The 2,359-nt window shown below is 64.5% G+C and overlaps 1 protein-coding gene across 1 annotated transcript; it reads right to left on the minus strand.

The window, feature by feature from the left end:
- Nucleotides 1-2,191: 2,191 nt before the first annotated feature.
- Nucleotides 2,192-2,350, minus strand: MNEG_16359 (hypothetical protein; the record flags this gene model as incomplete). Its single annotated transcript, XM_014035171.1, has 1 exon — nucleotides 2,192-2,350. A coding segment is annotated over one exon (159 nt), but the record flags the coding sequence as incomplete, so codon positions are not given.
- Between the last annotated feature and the right edge of the window lie 9 nt (nucleotides 2,351-2,359).

The following is a 2,359-nucleotide window of genomic DNA, read 5'->3' on the forward strand; positions in this document are numbered from 1 at the left end:
GGGTGGGTGGGTGGTTAGGTGGTCGACGTGTGGAATTGCGCTGTGCTGTGCTGTGCTGCATTGTGTGTGTGTGTGTGTGTGTGTGTGTGTGTGTGTTGTTGTTGTTGTGTGCGTGCGTGCTTTGTGTGTGTGCTTGTGTGTGTTTTTGTGTGTGTGTCTGTGTGTGTGTGTGTGTGTGTGTGCTGTGCGTGCGTGCGTGCTTTGTGTGCGTGCTTGTGTGTGTGCGGATGTGCGTGCATGTGTGTGTGTGTGTGAGGGAGAGACAGAAGGGGGCGAGAGGTTTAGAGGCTGTACACGTTGGTCGTGCAAGCAACCAGCAAGCACGCACAGCTTGCACGCTCACACGCGTTTGGCTTGCAGGGCGCAAACGCGTTCGGCGGGGCGCTCGCATTGCACGGGCAGCGAGAGGCAGCCGCTGAGGGGTGTAGGAAAGAGCCGGCCCGCCGCGGCGTCGCCATTTTCAGCCACCCTGCCATCTACGCGGCGCCGCTGCTGCTCTGCGCCTCCGCTGCTCGACCCGCTGACAGCCGCAGAACACGGCGCCCCGCCACCCCGCTCGCCTGGAGCGTGAATATCAGCAGCATGAGGGGCACGTGTCCCAGGTATATGATGGCCGCGAACGACGCGATCATGGCAAACGTGGAGAGGGTGCGCGTGCGGAACGACCGCAGCCGCTTCCCCTGTGGCGGGGCGGCAGCGGATCAGCGGGGCTCGTTGCAGGGTGTCCGTGCATGGGCTGTACATGCATGGCATATCGCATGCAAGCTGCAAATGTGTCTATTTCTGGAGGGCGCCAGCTTCAAGGGCCTTGCAACCACTTGGGCGGAGCAGCATGTCGGCGGGCGCCGCCCCGACGGGCGCGTGGATCACCTGGTCCTCCGGCTGCGGGGCCGCATCCTCTCTGTCTGACTCTCCTCTGTCCGAATAATTCTGCGAAACAGAAATATTCGAGCCTGTCAGATCGGACCGGGCGCCACGGGGGTCGGATCCAGTATGCCAGCCACGCACCCCGAGTCGCGGTTGAGCACCGTCGTCTGAGTCGCCCCTCACGTTCGCCTGATGCTTAGATTGTCTCCTCATTGGACCAACTGTGCATCAACGCACTCTGCCCTCAGAAACCGCGGCCCTACGGGCTAATCGCTTCGCATCAGGGCCACGCTGTAAGATATATAATAGCCGCTTGTTCGTCACTGGCACGACACGTCCTGATATGCGTGCCGCGACCCAGACGTCGCCCTCGGCTGCGGGTATGCCCGCATCTGCTGGACTGCTGGCCGCATTGATGCTCTTGCCCAGGCGGTAACGCAGCGCCCCGCTGGTGCCGCACGCTTCTTCTCCTGTATTTTGCAGATATCTGTCTCATTTGTTGCGGAGCGCTCCCACCTGGCCAAGTTTGCAAACATCGACCCTGGGGGTCGCCAAGATATTTTCCCCAGAGGCATCACGCCCGCATCCCCCCCCCCCCCGAAAAAGCGCTACATGCCGCACCCTTGCAGCTCCTCAATGCGCCTCCTTATTACTCACGCTGCGACACCGGTGCGTGCAGCCAGGCCACGTATGCCTGGCTTTTAGTCACGACCCAGCCGCCACCGCCGAAAAGCGCCATCGCCGAAAAGCGCCACTCGCCAACGCAATCAACCACACACACAACGGCCTCCATGGAGGTGCCACCCTGAAGCCGAAAACACAGGGGTGGGGCACGGGCCCGTCGTCCCCAAATCATGCACCTGCAAAGCCACTCAAGACACGCGCGGCGGTGCGCGTTTGGGCGCCGGCCCGGTGACCCCGGGCAGCTCCCTGGACCACCTGCCGCCACCACCACTGACGGCGCCCTTCGCCGCGCCACCGCAAACATGGACATCTGCACACAAAAGCATGGCTGGTCCACACCAAAGAAGACCACAGCAAACCCCACGCGATGCGCAGCCGAAATGCAGCATGTCACCTGCTCTACAGACGCCGGCCCCAGCTGGCAGCGGCCGCCTCGGGGCGGCCGTGCGCGGCGGCGCCGGCGCCCCCCTTGAAGTACATGCGCAGCCCCGCCGGCACGCAGATGCGGCACACAGCAGCGGGCAGCCACGCAGGCGGCCACGCTTAACAGGCGTGAACCTCAGAGTATGACAAACCTACTTAGCTACGACTAAAGCAGCGCGTCGTCGTCATTCTCGTCTTCGATGACAATGCCGCCCACCGCCGTGCCCGCGCCCCGCGCCTCTGGGCCCGCGGAACCCTCCCCGCCGGCCTCGCCCGCACCCGCCTCTGCGGACGCGTGCGCCGCCGCCGGAGCATCGGCGGCCTCTACCGCCGCCCCGCCCGGCGCGGCGGCGGCGCCGCAGCCGCCACTGCCGCCCTGGCCCCC

The sequence above is a fragment of the Monoraphidium neglectum genome (genome assembly GCF_000611645.1).
Source record: "Monoraphidium neglectum strain SAG 48.87 unplaced genomic scaffold scaffold06282, whole genome shotgun sequence".
NCBI lineage: Eukaryota > Viridiplantae > Chlorophyta > Chlorophyceae > Sphaeropleales > Selenastraceae > Monoraphidium > Monoraphidium neglectum.